The sequence below is a fragment of the Rhinoderma darwinii genome, chromosome 3, assembly GCF_050947455.1.
Source record: "Rhinoderma darwinii isolate aRhiDar2 chromosome 3, aRhiDar2.hap1, whole genome shotgun sequence".
NCBI lineage: Eukaryota > Metazoa > Chordata > Amphibia > Anura > Rhinodermatidae > Rhinoderma > Rhinoderma darwinii.
Window position 1 is genome coordinate 3,553,695 of NC_134689.1, and position 23,329 is coordinate 3,577,023.

The 23,329-nt window shown below is 40.9% G+C and overlaps 1 protein-coding gene across 3 annotated transcripts; it reads left to right on the plus strand.

Annotated features, from left to right (window-relative positions):
* Positions 1–1,808: 1,808 nt before the first annotated feature.
* Positions 1,809–20,109, plus strand: BID (BH3 interacting domain death agonist). 3 transcript variants are annotated; one of them, XM_075859784.1, is made up of 6 exons: positions 1,819–1,907; positions 2,817–2,988; positions 17,410–17,579; positions 17,854–18,005; positions 18,595–18,795; positions 19,903–20,107. In XM_075859784.1, the coding sequence occupies exons 3-6, from the start codon at positions 17,411–17,413 to the stop codon at positions 19,906–19,908; spliced, it is 528 nt and encodes a 175-aa protein (XP_075715899.1). In that variant the 5' UTR covers positions 1,819–1,907; positions 2,817–2,988; position 17,410; the 3' UTR covers positions 19,909–20,107. The 3 variants fall into 3 exon arrangements, with proteins under 3 accessions (XP_075715898.1, XP_075715899.1, XP_075715900.1); XM_075859783.1 differs by lacking the exon at positions 2,817–2,988 and having other exon boundaries at positions 1,809–1,907; positions 19,903–20,109; XM_075859785.1 differs by lacking the exon at positions 1,819–1,907 and having other exon boundaries at positions 2,630–2,988.
* The last annotated feature ends 3,220 nt before the right edge of the window (positions 20,110–23,329 follow it).

Here is a 23,329-nt window from a genome sequence, read left to right on the forward strand (position 1 = left end):
ATAGCACTATGTATCTGTCAGGAGGTAGAGGAGCGATGTTCTGCAGATCTGTAGAGAGGTCAGTGGTGTAATAATCTGCGGGATATATCACTATGTATCTGTCAGGAGGTAGAGGAGCAATGTTCTGCAGATCTGTAGAGAGGTCAGTGGTGTAATAATCTGCAGGATATATCACTATGTATCTGTCAGGAGGAGGAGGAGCGATGTTCTGCAGATCTGTAGAGAGGTCAGTGGTGTAATAATCTGCAGGATATAGCACTATGTATCTGTCAGGAGGTAGAGGAGCGATGTTCTGCAGATCTGTAGAGAGGTCAGTGGTGTAATAATCTGCGGGATATATCACTATGTATCTGTCAGGAGGTAGAGGAGCAATGTTCTGCAGATCTGTAGAGAGGTCAGTGGTGTAATAATCTGCAGGATATATCACTATGTATCAGGAGGTAGAGGAGCGATGTTCTGCAGATCTCCCTGCCGTGTTTTGGAGCGGGGCTGGTGTTATATAAGGTGAGTACGCGGCGTCTCACTTTGGGATATAAATATCTGGTGTCCCGCGGGGGGATCGCAGTCGCCGTCAGTAAACATTCTCTATATGACGTAAATAAGACGGATATGAAGTATATGCCCCCCCCTCTCTCTCTCTCTCTGAGCCCCTGCACCCCTGACCGGTGCACCCTGTACTGCAGCACCTGGAGGTGGGAGGAGCTTATAACGCTGGTTGTCAGGCAGATGACATGTGACTGACAACCAGCATTTGCCATGTTATGTAATCCAGGATTTGGGGGGATTCTGTGGCCCGCGGTGCTGGGGGCCGCTAACACGGAAAGAGATTGTAAAAACGAGCGCCAATCTCTGATATTATCGCGTCGTTAACGTTCCCAGGACTTCCGTTTTTGTTACAATAATCGGGTGTTTTCTTCGTAACCGCGATGAGAGTCTTTCGTTCTTTCGTGCGGTTTCCAAAACAAACGACCGGCGAATATATCGTGGAATTGCGTAAATAATAATCCCTCGATCTCCGCAGAGTCCGGACGTCGTCTGTAGCGTTGGGTCTCGTGCACACGACCGTAGAGGTTTTCTGGTCTACGAATTCCCGGAGCGTGGAATCTCATCCGTGTGTCGTCCGCCAAATGCGGATCATATGAAAAAGTGCAAGGGAAACGTCCGATCGTCGCTTAGCAACACTCCCGCAAAATTCCAGATGTCGCACGAGGCGTATCCGCAGTTTCCACGGGCCCATTGACTTCTATGGTCAAGTCCGTAGTGAATTTGCGGCCGTAATAAGACGTGTCCTGAGTTTCTGCGGCTCATGTTTGCGGTCCTCGAAGGGACCGTGAAACCCGCGGCCGTGTGCCCGGTGCCATAGCAATGAATGGGTCCGAAATTCACCCGCAGATTTGCTGGTGAATTGTGTACACAAAAACACGTTGTGCGTGAGGCCTTAGTCGCTGACTACTCTGGCTGGGGCGCTGTTTCGGGGGGGGGGGGGGGGGAGTTCGCTGTCATTATGGGGGTGTGGTCAGTATTTGAGGGTGGAGCTAATGTGAAAAATAAAATATTTGGTAATTTGAATTAAAGTCTTGTGGTTGAGAACTAGAGACGCCGCGAGTCCTGAGGACGCCGTTCATTCAGCGCGGACGTTCTCCACCATCTTGTCTGCTTTTCATGTGGAAGTCCAAGGGAAACGGTCAGGAAGTGAAGGAGGGGCTAATAATAGCCAATCACATTCCAGCTGTATTCACTGCAGGGAAGATGAGAGCAGCGATTTGATTGGTTGCTATGGTAAACCCCTCCCCTTCCTGTCTGGTGATTCTCATACAAGGCCTAGAGCTGCGTCCTGGAGAAATCCAACACATTATAATGTGTCCTGTCCTCAGTGTCAGCGCCGCCGTATCTAAGCCTCCTGTGTGGTACTGTCTGAGCTGTGTATCTAATCCTGCCATGTGTGATACTGTCTGCTGAGCTGTGTATCTAATCCTATCATGTGTGATACTGTCTGCTGAGCTGTGTATCTAATCCTGTCATGTGTGATATTGTCTGCTGAGCTGTGTATCTAATCCTATCATGTGTGATACTGTCTGCTGAGCTGTGTATCTAATCCTATCGTGTGATACTGTCTGCTGAGCTGTGTATCTAATCCTATCATGGGTAATATGGTCTTCTGAGCTGTGTATCTAATCCTGCCATGTGTGATACTGTCTGCTGAGCTGTGTATCTAATCCTATCATGTGTGATACTGTCTGAGCTGTGTATCTAATCCTGTCATGTGTGATACTGTCTGCTGAGCCGTGTATCTAATCCTATCATGTGTGATGCTGTCTGCTGAGCTGTGTATCTAATCCTATCATGTGTGATACTGTCTACTGAGCTGTGTATCTAATCCTATCATGTGTGATACTGTCTGCTGAGCTGTGTATCTAATCCTGTCATGTGTGATGCTGTCTGCTGAGCTGTGTATCTAATCCTATCATGTGTGATACTGTCTGCTGAGCTGTGTATCTAATCCTGTCATGTGTGATGCTGTCTGCTGAGCTGTGTATCTAATCCTATGGTGTGATACTGTCTGCTGAGCTGTGTATCTAATCCTATGGTGTGATACGGTCTGCTGAGCTGTGTATCTAATCCTATGGTGTGATACTGTCTGCTGAGCTGTGTATCTAATCCTATGGTGTGATACTGTCTGCTGAGCTGTGTATCTAATCCTATGGTGTGATACGGTCTGCTGAGCTGTGTATCTAATCCTATGGTGTGATACTGTCTCAGGACTACATTCCCCATTATTTCATGTTCTTCACTGTTATTTTGATATTTATTATAAGGAGACACGATCTGATAGACATTGAGTGAGTTGCGGGATCGCAGCGGTCGCTCCTGTGCGGGTGTGTGTGGCTTTAATGGGTGTGGCCGTGGGTTGTCCTATATAAGAGGAGGAGGAGAAAGACGATAAGGAAGGAAGACTCCGGCCGGGCGCTGAGGCCTCGTCTGCTGCAGGTACCGCGTCCCCTTATGACCTCCCCCTGTGCAGCCTCCTGCCTGACACTGTGCACTCTGAGGGGGGACACATCGGGGTGGGGGGCGCCTGGCTCTCACTTATTAGGGTCTGGCCCAGGCGAGGGCTCCACCAGCTGACGGGAAGAAGAGATGAATGAGATTTGTTGGCTGATATTTTTATTGGGGGGCACAACACATAGGGGGGATATCAGCCGCTCCTTATACTGTAGGGGGTGTGTATATATATTATACGGTATATCTCCATATCCGCCTCCGTTAAATCTGATCCTGAACGCGCCGGATTATCGGAAGTTTACGTTGTATAAAGCGGTAATTTCTACGGTAATAATTGTCGTCCGTCTCTTCGCGTCCGTGCGCCTCCTGTATATTACTATTCACGTAGCGCTGACGGTTCACACATCTCCGTACATGAAGGGTCCGGAATCTGATGTTTTTTGCGCCTTTTTTACATTTATTTTTGGTCTTTTCTCCAAAGAGGGAACTGAATATAAACAAAGATACCGAACGTAGCCAAAACCATGCCTTAGATACACCGCTCAGCAGACCGTATCACACATGATAGGATTAGATACACAGCTCAGCAGACAGTATCACACATGATAGGATTAGATACACAGCTCAGCAGACAGTATCACACATGATAGGATTAGATACATGGCTCAGCGGACAGTATCACACTTGATCGGATTAGCTACACAGCTCAGCAGACAGTATCACACGATATGATTAGATACACAGCTCAGCAGACAGTATCACACATGATAGGATTAGATACACAGCTCAGCAGACAATATCACACATGATAGGATTAGATACACAGCTCAGCAGACAGTATCACACATGATAGGATTAGATACACAGCTCAGCAGACAGTATCACACATGATAGGATTAGATACACAGCTCAGCAGACGGTATCACACATGATAGGATTAGATACACAGCTCAGCAGACAATATCACACATGACAGGATTAGATACACAGCTCAGCAGACAGTATCACACATGACAGGATTAGATACACAGCTCAGCAGACAGTATCACACATGATAGGATTAGATACACAGCTCAGCAGACCGTATCACACATGATAGGATTAGATACACAGCTCAGCAGACAGTATCACACATGATAGGATTAGATACACAGCTCAGCAGACAGTATCACACATGATAGGATTAGATACATGGCTCAGCGGACAGTATCACACTTGATCGGATTAGCTACACAGCTCAGCAGACAGTATCACACGATATGATTAGATACACAGCTCAGCAGACAGTATCACACATGATAGGATTAGATACACAGCTCAGCAGACAATATCACACATGATAGGATTAGATACACAGCTCAGCAGACAGTATCACACATGATAGGATTAGATACACAGCTCAGCAGACAGTATCACACATGATAGGATTAGATACACAGCTCAGCAGACGGTATCACACATGATAGGATTAGATACACAGCTCAGCAGACAATATCACACATGACAGGATTAGATACACAGCTCAGCAGACAGTATCACACATGACAGGATTAGATACACAGCTCAGCAGACAGTATCACACATGATAGGATTAGATACACAGCTCAGCAGACCGTATCACACATGATAGGATTAGATACACAGCTCAGCAGACAGTATCACACATGATAGGATTAGATACACAGCTCAGCAGACAGTATCACACATGATAGGATTAGATACATGGCTCAGCGGACAGTATCACACTTGATCGGATTAGCTACACAGCTCAGCAGACAGTATCACACGATATGATTAGATACACAGCTCAGCAGACAGTATCACACATGATAGGATTAGATACACAGCTCAGCAGACAATATCACACATGATAGGATTAGATACACAGCTCAGCAGACAGTATCACACATGATAGGATTAGATACACAGCTCAGCAGACAATATCACACATGATAGGATTAGATACACAGCTCAGCAGACAGTATCACACATGACAGGATTAGATACACGGCTCAGCAGACAGTATCACACATGATAGGATTAGATACAGCGGCACAGCAGACAGTATCACACATGGTAGGATTAGATACACCGCTCAGCAGACCGTATCACACATGATAGGATTAGATACAGCAGACAGTATCACACATGACCGGATTAGATACAGCGGCTCAGTAGTAGACAGTATCACACATGATAGGATTAGATACACAGTTTAGCAGACCGTATCACACACGATAGGATTAGATACACAGCTCAGCAGACAGTATCACACATGACAGGATTAGATACACGGCTCAGCAGACAGTATCACACATGATAGGATTAGATACAGCGGCACAGCAGACAGTATCACACATGGTAGGATTAGATACACCGCTCAGCAGACCGTATCACACATGATAGGATTAGATACAGCAGACAGTATCACACATGACCGGATTAGATACAGCGGCTCAGTAGTAGACAGTATCACACATGATAGGATTAGATACACAGCTCAGCAGACAGTATCACAGATGATAGGATTAGATACACAGCTCAGCAGACAGTATCCCACATGACAGGATTAGATACACAGCTCAGCAGGCAGTATCACACATGATAGGATTAGATACACGGCCCAGTAGCGGACGTATCACACATGACAGGATTAGATACACGGCCCAGTAGCGGACGTATCACACATGACAGGATTAGATACACGACCCAGTAGCGGACGTATCACACATGACAGGATTAGATACACGGCCCAGTAGCGGACGTATCACACGTGACAGGATTAGATACACGGCCCACTAGCGGACGTATCACACATGACAGGATTAGATACACGACCCAGTAGCGGACGTATCACACATGACAGGATTAGATACACGGCCCAGTAGCGGACGTATCACATGACAGGATTAGATACACGGCCCAGTAGCGGACGTATCACATGACAGGATTAGATACACGGCCCAGTAGCGGACGTATCACACATGACAGGATTAGATACACGGCCCAGTAGCGGACGTATCACACATGACAGGATTAGATACACGGCCCAGTAGCGGACGTATCACACATGACAGGATTAGATACACGGCCCAGTAGCGGACGTATCACACATGACAGGATTAGATACACGGCCCAGTAGCGGACGTATCACACATGACAGGATTAGATACACGGCCCAGTAGCGGACGTATCACACATGACAGGATTAGATACACGGCCCAGTAGCGGACGTATCACACATGACAGGATTAGATACACGGCCCAGTAGCGGACATATCACACATGACAGGATTAGATACACGGCCCAGTAGCGGACGTATCACACATGACAGGATTAGATACACGGCCCAGTAGCGGACGTATCACACATGACAGGATTAGATACACGGCCCAGTAGCGGACGTATCACACATGACAGGATTAGATACACGGCCCAGTAGCGGACGTATCACACATGACAGGATTAGATACACGGCCCAGTAGCGGACGTATCACACATGACAGGATTAGATACACGGCCCAGTAGCGGACGTATCACACATGACAGGATTAGATACACGGCCCAGTAGCGGACGTATCACACATGACAGGATTAGATACACGGCCCAGTAGCGGACGTATCACACATGACAGGATTAGATACACGGCCCAGTAGCGGACGTATCACACATGACAGGATTAGATACACGGCCCAGTAGCGGACGTATCACACATGACAGGATTAGATACACGGGCCAGTAGCGGACGTATCACACATGACAGGATTAGATACACGGCCCAGTAGCGGACGTATCACACATGACAGGATTAGATACACGGCTCAGTAGCGGACGTATCACATGACAGGATTAGATACACGTCCCAGTAGCGGACGTATCACATGACAGGATTAGATACACGGCCCAATAGCGGACGTATCACACATGACAGGATTAGATACACGGCCCAATAGCGGACGTATCACACATGACAGGATTAGATACACGGCCCAGTAGCGGACGTATCACACATGACAGGATTAGATACACGGCCCAGTAGCGGACGTATCACATGACAGGATTAGATACACGGCCCAGTAGCGGACGTATCACACATGACAGGATTAGATACACGGCCCAGTAGCGGACGTATCACACATGACAGGATTAGATACACGGCCCAGTAGCGGACGTATCACACATGACAGGATTAGATACACGGCCCAGTAGCGGACGTATCACACATGACAGGATTAGATACACGGCCCAGTAGCGGACGTATCACACATGACAGGATTAGATACACGGCCCAGTAGCAGACGTATCACACATGACAGGATTAGATACACGGCCCAGTAGCGGACGTATCACACATGACAGGATTAGATACACGGCCCAGTAGCGGACGTATCACACATGACAGGATTAGATACACGGCCCAGTAGCGGACGTATCACACATGACAGGATTAGATACACGGCCCAGTAGCGGATGTATCACACATGACAGGATTAGATACACGGTCCAGTAGCGGACGTATCACACATGACAGGATTAGATACACGGCCCAGTAGCGGACGTATCACACATGACAGGATTAGATACACGGCCCAGTAGCGGACGTATCACACATGACAGGATTAGATACACGGCCCAGTAGCGGACTGTCCCTGGAGATTATATGATGCAGTTGGATGAGTGTAATAAACATATTTCTCACTTCCTCTCCTCCAATCTTGTCCGTGTGAGATCTCGCGGGAGGGAACACAGCGCGAGCCGCCCGGACTCTCTCCGTAGCTGATTGGACAGGGTCAGAGCGCGTTCAGGGGCTGATTTACATATCGGGCGCCAAATAGAACGGAGGAAGAAAGGAAAAAAATGTGAAGTGCCGCGGGGTGTGTGAAGCCCGGCCCATCATACGCTGCGCATGTCCCGGCAGGTCACCGGTTACTCAGGGCGCGGTGTTAAACATAATAAGCTCTCGTTCACACAGCGTAGATAGTGCACGTTTTTTTCATACTCTGCTAAAAACTCTACATCTGCTTTTTAGGCCGTGTCCACATGTTGCAGGTCAGGGCCTGTTCACATCACCGTTCGTTTTCTGTTCCGTTGGGTGAACACGCCCTTAGATGCACCAAAAATCAGAGGCCCTATCACAATTTTGGCCGTTGCAACGAGTGCCGATCAACAAGACAGTTGGTTGATCGGCGATCATTTTCTCCTATCACAAGGAAATATGTATGGGGACGAGCGCTCGTTACTCTGACTGCTCGTCCCCATCCATTATTATCATGGCGGCGGCGCGTCTACCTGATTACACACCAAGATGAGCCGCCGACAACAATAACAGTTCCGTTTTTTAAAAACTATACGACCAGCAGATGATCGATAATTGCCCAGTGTAAAAGGGACACCGCATAACATCCCTTGTGTCAAATGTTTATAGGTTGACAACCGCTCAGTAACCGGTGGGCGGGGCTGTGACAACCTCTCACACTTGCTATACAGGCTGGTTGTCAGTAGTAATAGATGTGTGGATCTCATGTCTGATCACAGTGTAATTATATATCAGTGATGTCAGTAACAGGGGGCGGGGCTGTGACAACCTCTCACACATGATATACAGGCTGGTTGTCAGTAGTAATAGATGAATAGCTGTGACTGTATATAAGATGTGTGGATCTCATGTCTGATCACAGTGTAATTATATTATATATCAGTGATGTCAGTAACAGGGGGCGTGGCTGTGACAACCTCTCACACATGATATACAGGCTGGTTGTCAGTAGTAATAGATGAATAGCTGTTACTGTATATAAGATGTGTGGATCTCATGTCTGATCACAGTGTAATTATATATCAGTGATGTCAGTAACAGGGGGCGGGGCTGTGACAACCTCTCACACATGATATACAGGCTGGTTGTCAGTAGTAATAGATGAATAGCTGTGACTGTATATAAGATGTGTGGATCTCATGTCTAATCACAGTGTAATTATATTATATATCAGTGATGTCAGTAACAGGGGGCGGGGCTGTGACAACCTCTCACACATGATATACAGGCTGGTTGTCAGTAGTAATAGATGAATAGCTGTTACTGTATATAAGATGTGTGGATCTCATGTCTGATCACAATGTAATTATATTATATATCTGTGATGTCAGTAACAGGGGGCGGGGCTGTGACAACCTCTCACACATGATCTACAGGCTGGTTGTCGGTAGTAATAGATGAATAGCTGTCACTGTATATAAGGTGTGTGGATCTCATGTCTGATCACAATGTAATTATATTATATATCAGTGATGTCAGTAACAGGGGGCGGAGCTGTGACAACCTCTCACACATGATATACAGGCTGGTTGTCAGTAGTAATAGATGAATAGCTGTTACTGTATATAAGATGTGTGGATCTCATGTCTGATCACAGTGTAATTATATTATATATCAGTGATGTCAGTAACAGGGGGCGGGGCTGTGACAACCTCTCACACATGATATACAGGCTGGTTTTCAGTTGTACTAGATATGTTCTCCTTTATAATAACTAAACACTGCTGACTGTGGGGACCGCCATGGGGTCCCCCTTGACCCCTGCAGATTATTTTGAGGGTGAACAGCCTGTTAATAACTATATAACATTCTGTGCTTCTTCAGCTCATTTCGGGTAGACAGGAAAATGATAAATTCTGTGGTTTTAGGGGAGATTACATTACACGTCTTGAGTTAACAAGTCTCTGGTGTTGAGACAAGTTTCGGGTATTTTCCGCTCCCTGTAGACAGTGACATCACCGCACATCAGAGACAAGTATAAGGAGGTGAGAGACTCGAGGCGGCTCCGGAGGTTTCACTTTTGACAAGTTGACAACTTAGTGAAACTTTTTTTTTATTACTAAATCCTGCAGCTCCACAGGAAATGCCAAAAAGTATTTAATTTGTGGGGGTCTGACGGTTGGTACCCTTCCCCGATCGCGAGGACTGTGACCGTGTGCTGAGATCAGAACCGGGAAGAGCGAACCGGACACTTAGCAGTGAAGGGGTGGGCTGCTCGAGGTCGCACTGCCTCTTCTTCTGTGCATTAAGACCCTCCGCCAATCACACATTGTCTAAACCATCAATATGAAATCATGGAATACCCCTTTAAGCCTTTAAATCTTCATTTTAAGGCCGCCCTTTTACTGTAGAACCCCAGTCGTGACCCCTCTCCTCTTCCGATTGGTGCAGATACTGGCGGTAGGACCCCAACCAATCACACGGTGATGTATTTTCATCCGCAGTATGTTGTGAATATGCCATAAATGCTTCAGATGGGAATATTCTTTTAAAGGGCCATACACCGCAATCTGATTTATCTTCCATATGTAAAATTATCCAGATCGTTGCAATTCCCACTTCCGGGCATCGGTGCTTAATCGTAAACCTGTGCGATAAATGTTGTGATCGTAGACTCTTTTCCATCATCAGAACCGATCAACTCGATTAGTAGTAATAATAATACTCCGATTTAAAGATTCCCTGAGTAAAACCCCCATTCCTCAAGTATATAAAGTCCCTGAACTGCAGACTGATCTTTATTTGCTCCGTCCCAATGTCCTCAATTATTTTCTAGTAAAAAAAAAAGAAACAAGAAACTACTATAACATTGTAATAAAACTGCTACATGTGTTTACTGGATTCCTGATCTGGAGAAGTGACGGGTATGTCTGTGTCCGCCGTACAGCTGATTCCTCCTCCGCTCGAATCCCTCGTAGCTATAACCTGCACTGACACATTGTAACAACTGTTTAATGGTTGATCAGAACAAGATCAGGATGGGTATTCAGTCTCTGGTTGTAAAGAATGGGGGACATTTACTAAGCAAAATGTGGGAAAAAGTGGTGAACATGCTGTGCCCTAAATGTGTTATGTATTTTAGATGCTTTCGTGCACCTTCCTAGAAAGTTTTGAAAGATGTCAGGAAAAGATGTATAGTAGTTATATTCCTGTATATAGGGGCAGTATTATAGTAACTACTATAATACTGCCCCCTATATACAAGAATATAACTACTATAATACTGCCCCTTATATACAAGAATATAACTACTATAATACTGCTCCTATATACAAGAATATAACTACTATAATACTGCCCCCTATATACAAGAATATAACTACTATAATACTGCCCTTATATACAAGAATATAACTACTATAATACTACCCCCTATATACAAGAATATAACTACTATAATACTGCCCCTATATACAAGAATATATCTACTATAATACTGCCCCTATATACAAGAATATAACTACTATAATACTGCCCTTATATACAAGAATATAACTACTATAATACTGCTCCTATATACAAGAATATAACTACTATAATACTACCCCCTATATACAAGAATATAACTACTATAATACTGCTCCTATATACAAGAATATAACTACTATAATACTGCCCCCTATATACAAGAATATAACTACTATAATACTGCCCCCTATATACAAAAATATCACTACTATAATACAGTCCCCTATATACAAGAATATAACTACTATAATACTGCCCCCTATATACAAGAATATAACTACTATAATACTGCCCTTATATACAAGAATATATCTACTATAATACTGCCCCCTATATACAAGAATATAACTACTATAATACTGCCCCCTATATACAAGAATATAACTACTATAATACTGCCTCCTATATACAAGAATATAACTACTATAATACTGCTCCTATATACAAGAATATAACTACTATAATACTGCCCCCTATATACAAGAATATCACTACTATAATACTGCTCCTATATACAAGAATATAACTACTATAATACTGCCTCCTATATACAAGAATATAACTACTATAATACTGCTCCTATATACAAGAATATAACTACTATAATACTGCCCCCTATATACAAGAATATCACTACTATAATACTGCCTCCTATATACAAGAATATAACTACTATAATACTGCCCCTATATACAAGAATATAACTACTATAATACTGCCTCCTATATACAAGAATATAACTACTATAATACTGCCCCTATATACAAGAATATAACTACTATAATACTGCCCCCCATATACAAGAATATAACTACTATACTACTGCTCCTATATACAAGAATATAACTACTATAATACTGCCTCCTATATACAAGAATATCACTACTATAATACTGCCTCCTATATACAAGAATATAACTACTATAATACTGCCCCTATATACAAGAATATAACTACTATAATACTGCCTCCTATATACAAGAATATAACTACTATAATACTGCCCCTATATACAAGAATATAACTACTATAATACTGCCCCCCATATACAAGAATATAACTACTATACTACTGCTCCTATATACAAGAATATAACTACTATAATACTGCCTCCTATATACAAGAATATAACTACTATAATACTGGCTCCTATATACAAGAATATAACTACTATAATACTGCCCCTATATACAAGAATATAACTACTATAATACTGCCTCCTATATACAGGAATATAACTACTAGAATACTGCCCCTATATACAAGAATATAACTACTATAATACTGCCTCCTATATACAAGAATATAACTACTATAATACTGCCTCCTATATACAAGAATATAACTACTATAATACTGCTCCTATATACAAGAATATAACTACTATAATACTGCTCCTATATACAAGAATATAACTACTATAATACTGCCCCCTATATACAAGAATATAACTACTATAATACTGTCCCTATATACAAGAATATAACTACGATAATACTGTCCCTATATACAAGAATATAACTACTATAATACTGCCCCCTATATACAAGAATATAACTACTATAATACTGCCCCCTATATACAAGAATATAACTACTATAATACTGCCCCTATATACAAGAATATAACTACTATAATACTCCCCCTATATACAAGAATATAACTACTATAATACTGCCCCCTATATACAAGAATATAACTACTATAATACTGCCCCCTATATACAAGAATATAACTACTATAATACTGCTCCTATATACAAGAATATAACTACTATAATACTGCCCCTCTATACAAGAATATAACTACTATAATACTGCCCCTATATACAAGAATATAACTACTATAATACTGCCCCTATATACAAGAATATAACTACTATAATACTGCCCCTATATACAAGAATATAACTACTATAATACTGCCCCTATATACAAGAATATAACTACTATAATACTGCCCCTATATACAAGAATATAACTACTATAATACTGCCCCCTATATACAAGAATATAACTACTATAACACTGCCCCCTATATACAAGAATATAACTGCTATAATACTGTCCCTATATACAAGAATATAACTACTATAATACTGCCCCCTATATACAAGAATATAACTACTATAATACTGCCCCTATATACAAGAATATAACTACTATAATACTGCTCCTATATACAAGAATATAACTACTATAATACTACTCCTATATACAAGAATATAAGTACTATAACACTGCCCCTATATACAAGAATATAACTACTATAATACTGCCCCCTATATACAAGAATATAACTACTATAATACTGCCCCTATATACAAGAATATAACTACTATAACACTGCCCCTATATACAAGAATATAACTACTATAATACTGCCCCCTATATACAAGAATATAACTACTATAATACTGGCCTCTATATACAAGAATATAACTACTATAATAATTCTCCTATATACAAGAATATAACTACTATAATACTGCCCCTATATACAAGAATATAACTACTATAATACTGCCCCTATATACAAGAATATAACTACTATAATACTGCCCCTATATACAAGAATATAACTACTATAATACTGCCCCTATATACAAGAATATAACTACTATAATACTGCCCCTATATACAAGAATATAACTACTATAATACTGCCCCTATATACAAGAATATAACTACTATAATACTGCCCCCTATATACAAGAATATAACTACTATAACACTGCCCCCTATATACAAGAATATAACTGCTATAATACTGTCCCTATATACAAGAATATAACTACTATAATACTGCCCCCTATATACAAGAATATAACTACTATAATACTGCCCCTATATACAAGAATATAACTACTATAATACTGCTCCTATATACAAGAATATAACTACTATAATACTACTCCTATATACAAGAATATAACTACTATAACACTGCCCCTATATACAAGAATATAACTACTATAATACTGCCCCCTATATACAAGAATATAACTACTATAATACTGCCCCTATATACAAGAATATAACTACTATAATACTGCCCCCTATATACAAGAATATAACTACTATAATACTGGCCTCTATATACAAGAATATAACTACTATAATAATGCTCCTATATACAAGAATATAACTACTATAATACTGCCCCCTATATACAAGAATATAACTACTATAATACTGCCTCTATATACAAGAATATAACTACTATAATACTGCTCCTATACACAAGAATATAACTACTATAATACTGCCCCCTATATACAAGAATATAACTACTATAATACTGCTCCTATATACAAGAATATAACTACTATAATACTGCCCCTATATACAAGTATATAACTACTATAATACTGCTCCCTATATACAAGAATATAACTACTATAATACTGGCCTCTATATACAAGAATATAACTACTATAATACTGCTCCCTATATACAAGAATATGACTACTATAATACTGCCCCCTACATACAGGAATATAACTACTATAATACTGCCCCCTATATACAAGAATATAACTACTATAATACTGCCCCCTATATACAAGAATATAACTACTATAATACTGCCCCCTATATACAAGAATATAACTACTATAATACTGCCCCCTATATACAAGAATATAACTACTATAATACTGCCCCCTATATACAAGAATATAACTACTATAATACTGCCCCCTATATACAAGAATATAACTACTATAATACTGCCCCCTATATACAAGAATATAACTACTATAATACTGCTCCTATATACAAGAATATAACTACTATAATACTGCCCCCTATATACAAGAATATAACTACTATAATACTGCTCCTATATACAAGAATATAACTACTATAATACTGCCCCCTATATACAAGAATATAACTACTATAATACTGAATCCTATATACAAGAATATAACTACTATAATACTGCCCCCTATATACAAGAATATATCTACTATAATACTGCCCCTATATACAAGAATATAACTACTATAATACTGCCCCTATATACAAGAATATAACTACTATAATACTGCTCCTATATACAAGAATATAACTACTATAATACTGCCCCTATATACAAGAATATAACTACTATAATACTGCTCCTATATACAAGAATATAACTACTATAATACTGCTCCTATATACAAGAATATATCTACTATAATACTGCTCCCTATATACAAGAATATATCTACTATAATACTGCCCCTATATACAAGAATATAACTACTATAATACTGCCCCTATATACAAGAATATAACTACTATAATACTGCTCCTATATACAAGAATATAACTACTATAATACTGCCCCTATATACAAGAATATAACTACTATAATACTGCTCCTATATACAAGAATATAACTACTATAATACTGCTCCTATATACAAGAATATAACTACTATAATACTGCTCCTATATACAAGAATATAACTACTATAATACTGCCCCCTATATACAAGAATATAACTACTATAATACTGAATCCTATATACAAGAATATAACTACTATAATACTGCCCCCAATATACAAGAATATAATTACTATAATACTGCCCCCTATATACAAGAATATAACTACTATAATACTGCCCCTATATACAAGAATATAACTACTATAATACTGCTCCTATATACAAGAATATAACCACTATAATACTGCCCGTATATACAAGAATATAACTACTATAATACTGCTCCCTATATACAAGAATATATCTACTATAATACTGCCCCTATATACAAGAATATAACTACTATAATACTGCCCCTATATACAAGAATATAACTACTATAATACTGCTCCTATATACAAGAATATAACTACTATAATACTGCCCCCTATATACAAGAATATAACTACTATAATACTGCTCCTATATACAAGAATATAACTACTATAATACTGCTCCTATATACAAGAATATAACTACTATAATACTGCTCCTATATACAAGAATATAACTACTATAATACTGCCCCCTATATACAAGAATATAACTACTATAATACTGCCCCTATATACAAGAATATAACTACTATAATACTGCCCCCTATATACAAGAATATAACTACTATAATACTGCTCCTATATACAAGAATATAACTACTATAATACTGCTCCTATATACAAGAATATAACTACTATAATACTGCCCCCTATATACAAGAATATAACTACTATAATACTGCCACTATATACAAGAATATAACTACTATAATACTGCCCCTATATACAAGAATATAACTACTATAATACTGCCCCCTATATACAAGAATATAACTACTACAATACTGCCCCCTATATACAAGAATATAACTACTACAATACTGCCCCTATATACAAGAATATAACAACTATAATACTGCCCCCTATATACAGGGATATAACTACTATAATACTGCCCCTATATACAAGAATATAACTACTATAATACTGCCCCCTATATACAAGAATATAACTACTATAATACTGCCCCTACATACAAGAATATATCTACTATAATACTGCCTCCTATATACAAGAATATAACTACTATAATACTGCTCCTATATACAAGAATATAACTACTATAATACTGCTCCTATATACAAGAATATAACTACTATAATACTGCCCCTATATACAAGAATATAACTACTATAATACTGCCCCTATATACAAGAATATAACTACTATAATACTGCTCCTATATACAAGAATATAACTACTATAATACTGCTCCTATATACAAGAATATAACTACTATAATACTACCTCCTATATACAAGAATATAACTACTATAATACTGCTCCTATATACAAGAATATAACTACTATAATACTGCTCCTATATACAAGAATATAACTACTATAATACTGCTCCTATATACAAGAATATAACTACTATAATACTACCTCCTATATACAAGAATATAACTACTATAATACTGCTCCTATATACAAGAATATAACTACTATAATACTGCCCCCTATATACAAGAATATAACTACTATAATACTGCTCCTATATACAAGAATATAACTACTATAATACTGCCCCCTATATACAGGGATATACTATAATACTTTCTTGTACGTTTTTCTTATTAGGATGAGCGCGAAACTGATTTTTTTCGCCTTCTTGGAGTGTCAGAAATGTCCGGATGTTGAGTTTGACGCGGAGCTTCGGTCTTTGGTGAAGTCGGACGGTGGAGATGGTGACCTGCAGACGGACAGTTATGGTTTCGGCCCCTTATGTGGTTCTCTGGAGACGGACAGCGGTGAGGATATAATTGTTTGGCAGTAACCGGATCTCACAAATCACTTTCTATTTGTTCAACCTGCAGAACGGTCGTTTCAATAGCATTATTGGTTTCTCTCCTGTAGGGTGGAATTATGATGAGAATGTAACGCATGAACATATTAGCAGCCGTTCTCTTGACAACTGAGAAAAAGGTTGTCAGAGCTCCTGTTCCTGCCTGACAGGTCCAGATGAGTCCTGACAACATTGCTGAATTTTGCATAAATTTATTAAAAAACTTCTATTCACTGCAGGGCCGCAGTCTGAAATCGATGAAGAGCTTTGCCGCAGGATAGGCGCCCAGTTGGCGATGTTTGGAGACCGCTTTGAACAAGAAGGAAGAATCAAATCGGAAGTTGTGGAAAGTTTAGTGAACGATATTCTCAACGAGTCTCTGACGGAGGATGTATGTATAATAACGCAGCAACCGGGGAGGGTAAATCTAAACACAGAATTTTGGAACAGCTTTGGCTGTGAATGGAGAAAAGGGGAATAAACTAACAAAAATAACTGCCTGTCCTGTTCCCCTCCCCCTCCTGACATGTGTGTTTTAGTATTTTCCCATGTAAAAACAATACTAGAATAAGTTTTCTTAGAACTGCATGTCGTTCCTCTGTTATTCCTCCTAGAAATGGATGAATTTACAACTGGGTGTTACCGTTCCTTGTCAAAGGGGCGTGTCCCTGTGTAGTCTACACTGTCAGCACTGATTGGTCTGTGCATAGACACACACACACCCCCCCCCCCCTCTTGTAACACCCAGCTGTCAATTCATACATTTCTAAGGGGAGTAACAGAGGAACGGCGGCACATTGCAAAGTTCTAACAAGAGATGCGGTCATGTCTGTTTTAGTAAATAATTGTATCCCCCATGAAGTGCCAGGAGCGGCGACAGAAACTCTTTATAGAGGATCTATGAGGCAATACGGCAACGGCCTAGCAAAAAAATGGCGCGTTTAAGAAATGTGATCGTTGTAACCGGAATTTATTTGCAGCGATTTGAAGACGCCGTCAAGAGTTTGATGGACAACCTCCCCCCTGGGATGGATCTGGAGAAGGCCACGCTGGTGGTCGCCATGTCTTTAACCAGCAAAGTTGGCAGCAGCGTCCCTAACTTACTGCAGAGCTGCTTCACCACCGCGCTGAGCTTCATCCAGAGGAACTACAGGTCCTACATAGACCGTCTGGCCAGACAGGTGAGGGCGGGGTTAAAGGGGCGCTCCACCTTCTGAGGACAATATTAACACATCGCTTACACAAATAAAATAAGTCTTTGTTGCCCATAGCAACCACTCTCCCCCCTTTACATGGTCGCGTTTTCTGAGGACCCTTCCCCATGTGGTTGGACCCTACTTTGGGGTTTTGTCCTGCTGCTCGCACATCCCATAGCGGTGTGAAATCCGATACTCCTCACCCACCCATCTCTGACACGAAGACACCGGGTCCTATTACACCACCCAACATGGGCCGTGTAATAGAGCGCCGATCATCGTTGATCGGCGCTCGTTTTTGCTTCTTTACAAGGAGCGATGATCAGTGATGAATGGGGACGATCGATCGCTCGTCCCCATATATTTCCATCATGTCGGCAGCAATTCTCCGTTTACAGACCGAGCTGTGCTGCCAACGAGAATATTTCATGCTGCATAAACCATACGATCGTTTTCCTGATCATTGGCTTGTGTAAAAGAGACTATACTGCAGCTGCATCCCCCTCCTCCCTCTCCATTTACTGCATGGTTCTTGATGGACGGGGAGGGGGCTGCAGGCCGGGGAGATGACTTATATCAGGGGAAAGTTTCATGTATGTATATGTACTACTGATTTATGCAAAAAAAAACATTCTAATGATCGGAACGCTTTTAAAAAATAAAATAAAAAGTAAATTAAATGAGAAAAAAATAAATCTATATGGTCTTATCTTAGGCACTGTTCACATCTGCGTTTGTTCCTATGTCTAAGCAGAGCAATAGAAACAGAGTGGGGAAATACCATCAGTGCAGCACCCGGGGCATGACTGACACCATCGGCGCCCGGTGTAACCCGCTGACTCATATGGGTTCCGTCAGGTTTCCGCTACGGTGTCTGTGGCTTAACCGGACAAGACATCGTAGCATGCGGCGTTATTTTGTCCTGGACGGTATCTGCGAAGAATCCAAAAATCAGACTGTAATCGGAGGATGGGCCGTTAATAATGGGTCTAGTTAGATATATTTTTGATGACACTACAGGGGGCGGGGCTCTGACAACCTTTAAGTTTAGATTAAATCAGGATTGTCACTTTTTTTTCCTCTTTCTTGCAGGAATGACCAGAGAGTCCACAGCAACGCTGCAAAAAAAATGTGAAGCTGATTTTCTTTTCATATTTTTTTTCCCCCCGCTTTTTCATCCACGTACAGCAGTAGAGGGGTTAAAGAGTCCGTCACCACATTATAAGTGCCCTGTCGTACATGATGTGATCGGCGCTGTAATGTAGGTGACAGCAGTGGTTTTTATTTAGAAAAATGATCATGTGTGACGGAGTTATGACCTGTATTAGCTTTATGCTAATGAGTTTCTCAATGGACAACTGGGCGTGTTTTTACTATATGACCAAATGGGCGTTGTACAGAGGAGTGTATGACGCTGACCAATCAGTGACCAATCAGCGTCATACACTTCTCTCCATTCATTTACACAGCACATAGTGATATCACTATGTGCGCGCACACACACCACACCCTTACTGCAGTGTCCTGACAGTGAATATACATCACCTCCAGCCAGGACGCGATGTCTATTCACAATCCTGACACTTTACTAACGTTTGTGTGAGATTTACAGCAAGGCAAGCGTAATCTCGCGAGATTACGGTGTAACCGGTCATTTAAAACACTATTACGCTTGCCTTGCTGTAAATCTCACACAAACAGTACCGAAGCGTCAGAATTCTGAATACAGACGACGTCCTGGCTGGAGGTAATGTATATGAGTAACGTGTTATGGCTATATTGCGGTGTGCAGTCACATACACACTATCACTATCTGCTGTGTAAATGAATGGAGAGAAGTGTATGACGCTGATTGGTCGCTGATTGGTCAGCGTCATACACTTCTCTCCACAACGCCCACTTGGTCATATAGTAAAACACGCCCAGTTGTCAATTAAGAATCTCATTAGCATAAAGGTAATATAGGTCATAACTCCGTCACAAATGATCATTTTTCTAAATATAAAACTGCCATGATCTACATTACAGCGCCGATCACATCACGTAGGAGACAGGGCACTTATAATGTGATGACGGATTCTTTAAATATCAGACACTTTATCGTCTCCCCGTTTCTTATATTTTCCCATGTGTCTTTGCTGTACACAATGAGTTCCAGGCGGCTTACAACCTATTGCGCTTTTGTGTTCCTGTTGCCTGTGCGCGGTGAAGTCGGCCGTGTTGTCTGATGAACTAAACTGATGAGGCCGACCCCCAGACGAGACTGACCCCGATTTCATTTATATGTATCCTGCCCGATGTAGAGCTGTGAAGGATGAGACGGCGTGATTACGAAACCCTTCCCCGGTGTAGCCCCGCCTACACCAAGAAGCCATGATGTCACCCACATCTACCAATCTGATTGGTTCAGCCATAACACGGCCGTCCGTCCTTTGTAGGATATAAAGACTCAGGTTAAAGTTTTTATTATTTTGACCTATGAAATTGTGTTTTTTATTTTTCCACCGTACGTTCGTAGCGAAAACGAAAAATACTTTTGTACTTAATGTTGGGAAGGGGGAAATTGTGAGTTTTTTTTTTTCTTATCAAATAATTTTAATAAAATTGTAAAAAAATTTTTGTTTCCTCAGTAACCAATAAGAGAACGGCGCCTCTTCCCAGTGCATATTAATTAGTGTGTTCTGATTGGTTGCTTTGGGCAATGGCCTCATATAACCGCAGCAGCTGGGGGGGGGGGTTCAGATCAGTTCGGTCTCCATTCTCTTTGCTCCTGCAATTTTTTTATTTTCAGGAAAAAATATCTTTATAACGTGCCCAAGTCGAGGAAAACGAATACAGAGGGAGAGGTTTGGGGGTTTTTTTTGCCAAAAATTGGATCAGATCCCAAGGATCTTGCATTAACTAAACATCCCGCCATATGAACGCGGCCTCGGTCGCTGAGGTGACGCTCGCTCTCGTGTTGCAATTCTGAGGTTTACCTTTTGGAGGGAGAAAGTCACCACCGACCTAAATCCAAAATGGCTGAGACTTTTTTGCAATAGATCCAAGGTCATTTAGGGCATAAGTGACCATTGAAGGCGCCGTTACGTATTTAAAGCGAATCACAGTGGACGCGAGTCTTAAGTCTAATTCACGAGAAATTATTAAGTACAGATCAGGCCAAAAAGTGAGGGACATGCTGGGGTTAATTTATTTTTTTAGCCACATTTGAGTCCTACGTTGGATATATAAGCCACGTGGATTTCCCTACATTTACCGCCCACAGAAGGCTGTGACGTGCCATTGTGTAGGCGTACAGTATCAGAAGTCGCCAATAGGCTCCCATGTTAAACAAAAACATATACTGCGTAATCTATACAGTTAAAATGGTATGTCCACATATAGCGGCCCGGCCTACGGACACTCTTGGCATCAGTCAGTGAATGGAGCCCTACGGAAACGTTTGACGTACGCGCCGGGAATACTCAAATGCTGTAGGGAACAGAGACTTATCCATAGTGATGACATTTTATAAAGAACATTTTTTGAATTTGGCACATATTAAGCCAAATTGATCAAAATGGCGCACACAATGTAATGCATTTGGCGCAATGGCCAGGTGTTTTTTTTTTATTATATAGCGACCAATCAGGTGACAGTTTTACCACTCTAATTTACAGTGGGTTTGTTGCTATGGGCCACTACAACCAATCAGGTCACTGCTTTCATTTTTAACCTACACCAGAATAAAATCTAGAAACATGTTGCTATGGGTCTATAGCAACCAATCACATCTCTGCTTAATATCCCAACCAGCAATGAAGAAAAACAAATGGAATCTGATTGGTTGTTATGGGTTTATAGCAACCAATCAGATCAGTAGTTTCATTCTTTATCCTACAGGGGAAGAATCTGTTGCTATGAGCTGTTACAACCAATCACATCACGGCTTTCATTTTCTAACCTGCACTAGTACAATGAAAGCGCTGATGATTGGTTGTTATGGGCACCAGGTCTGCTGCCTCCATAACAGTGTAAATGTTATAAGGAGTAATGGTCACGTTTACTAAGACGGCTGTATGGAGGAAGTTCGAATAAATTTTGCGCAGAGCAGTCCAAGGCGCACAATTCTATTCTTCAAATAGATTTGCGCCAAAAAAAAAAACACCAGTTTAGACCCCGCCCACTTTTCCATTCACTTTTCAAATTTGTCAAAAGATTTAAACAAAAAACCCAAAATTAATGCTAATTTTACCGCACGCGTCACAGTCTGTATTAAAAACTGGCGTAAACGACTTGGTTGTTCTTTAGACCATTTGTCCCATCTTAACTTACAGTATAAGTCACTATAGCGGTGAAAGAACGATATCTCGCCGGTCATAAGAATCTAATAGGAACTAGACAGACTCCTGGGAAAGCTGGGTGACCATGTTTGGGAGCGGTGATGGCGGCCATATTGGTAGTCACCCAGCTTTCCCAGATAGAACTAGGACAGCGCTAAACTGAAGAGAACGACTCGAGCATCGGATCGGGGCTGCGC

Bases quoted from the DNA above. Each gene is read 5' to 3' on its own strand.
- BID (XM_075859783.1), top strand. From the start codon at position 1,858: ATGTGTCCTGTCCTCAGTGTCAGCGCCGCCGTATCTAAGCCTCCTGTG. The intron at 17,580-17,853 runs GTGAGGATATAA...TATTCACTGCAG, and splicing joins TTCTCTGGAGACGGACAGCG to GGCCGCAGTCTGAAATCGAT. The intron at 18,006-18,594 runs GTATGTATAATA...ATTTATTTGCAG, and splicing joins ACGAGTCTCTGACGGAGGAT to CGATTTGAAGACGCCGTCAA.